Consider the following 1,050-nt stretch of genomic DNA (forward strand, 5'->3'; position numbering starts at 1 on the left):
TGTCGACGTGCAGTAATGAAATCGATTATCCATTGGACTAAGCATGATGGAGCACCCATATCTAATAATTTTTTCACGACAACAGTGTGATCTACCTGCCTGCCATGCCTTCGAGAAGTCCGTCAACGTCAGAACACTGGCGTTGGCGGACCTCTCGGAGGCACTGACTAACGAGTGGTATACCTCAGTCAAGCAATGTGTGGTAGATATACCTCTCTGGTTTCCAAACTGCCTTCTATCAAGTAAAGGTTCAATACATTTAAGGATGACATTTGAAATTTTGCCTTCGGCAACATTGGCCAGGGTAGGGGTCAAAGAAATAGGTCGAAGTTTTTCTATTACCGGGGGAAATTGTTTAGGTATAGGCACTACATTTGCCTCTTTCCATTGTGTAGGCACTTTACCTTCTTTAAAAGATTTATTAATTAGGTCAGTTATAGGGACAGATAATTCATACGCACATTCTCGAATAACCTTAGGGGGTAGGTTATCAGGCCCTCCAGCCTTTTTAACATTGATTTTACGAAGGTCTTCAAAAATCTCCCAGGTTTGGAAGGTAGGTGGTGGAACAAAACTAGGGAGATAAGCAGGCAAGCCCTCAAGGTTAATTGGCTCCTGGGATTGGGAGAAACTGGCTATAAAGGTGTTAATTGTATTTGCTATTAACATAATGTCATCAAAGGTCATTTGATTTACCCATGTTAGCAAGTTCCTTTAATTCGCTGTGCCACTTCCCAGGATCAGCCTTCCGCAGTGGTCTCACTTTACGTGCTTGGAAGGATTTCTTAACATTTTTAATTTCATATGCTACTTTGTTCCTAAGCCTTTTATAGAGAACCAAATTACCAGTTGCAAAAGCTTTCTGACGGTTCTTTATCAAGTCTTTGATGTGCTGTTTCATCCATGGCTTATCCGTTCTGTGAGATAGTTTTTAATGCTAAGTATTTATCTATAGCATTGTTCACTAACATATAGAAGGCATCGACTTTCGCTTGTGTACTTTTTGCTTGAAGTACCTCTTCCCATGATTGTGCTTGGGCCCATCGTCCG

The 1,050-nt window shown here is 41.2% G+C and overlaps 1 protein-coding gene across 1 annotated transcript; it reads right to left on the bottom strand.

The window, feature by feature from the left end:
* Positions 1 to 95: 95 nt before the first annotated feature.
* On the bottom strand, positions 96 to 669 carry LOC117123193 (the record flags this gene model as incomplete). Its single annotated transcript, XM_033269043.1, has 1 exon — positions 96 to 669. A coding segment is annotated over exon 1 (574 nt), but the record flags the coding sequence as incomplete, so codon positions are not given.
* Positions 670 to 1,050: the final 381 nt, after the last annotated feature.

This window comes from Anneissia japonica, unplaced genomic scaffold, assembly GCF_011630105.1.
Source record: "Anneissia japonica isolate Jap-2015-1 unplaced genomic scaffold, ASM1163010v1 scaffold56228_len1050_cov110, whole genome shotgun sequence".
In the NCBI taxonomy this organism is placed as follows: domain Eukaryota; kingdom Metazoa; phylum Echinodermata; class Crinoidea; order Comatulida; family Comatulidae; genus Anneissia; species Anneissia japonica.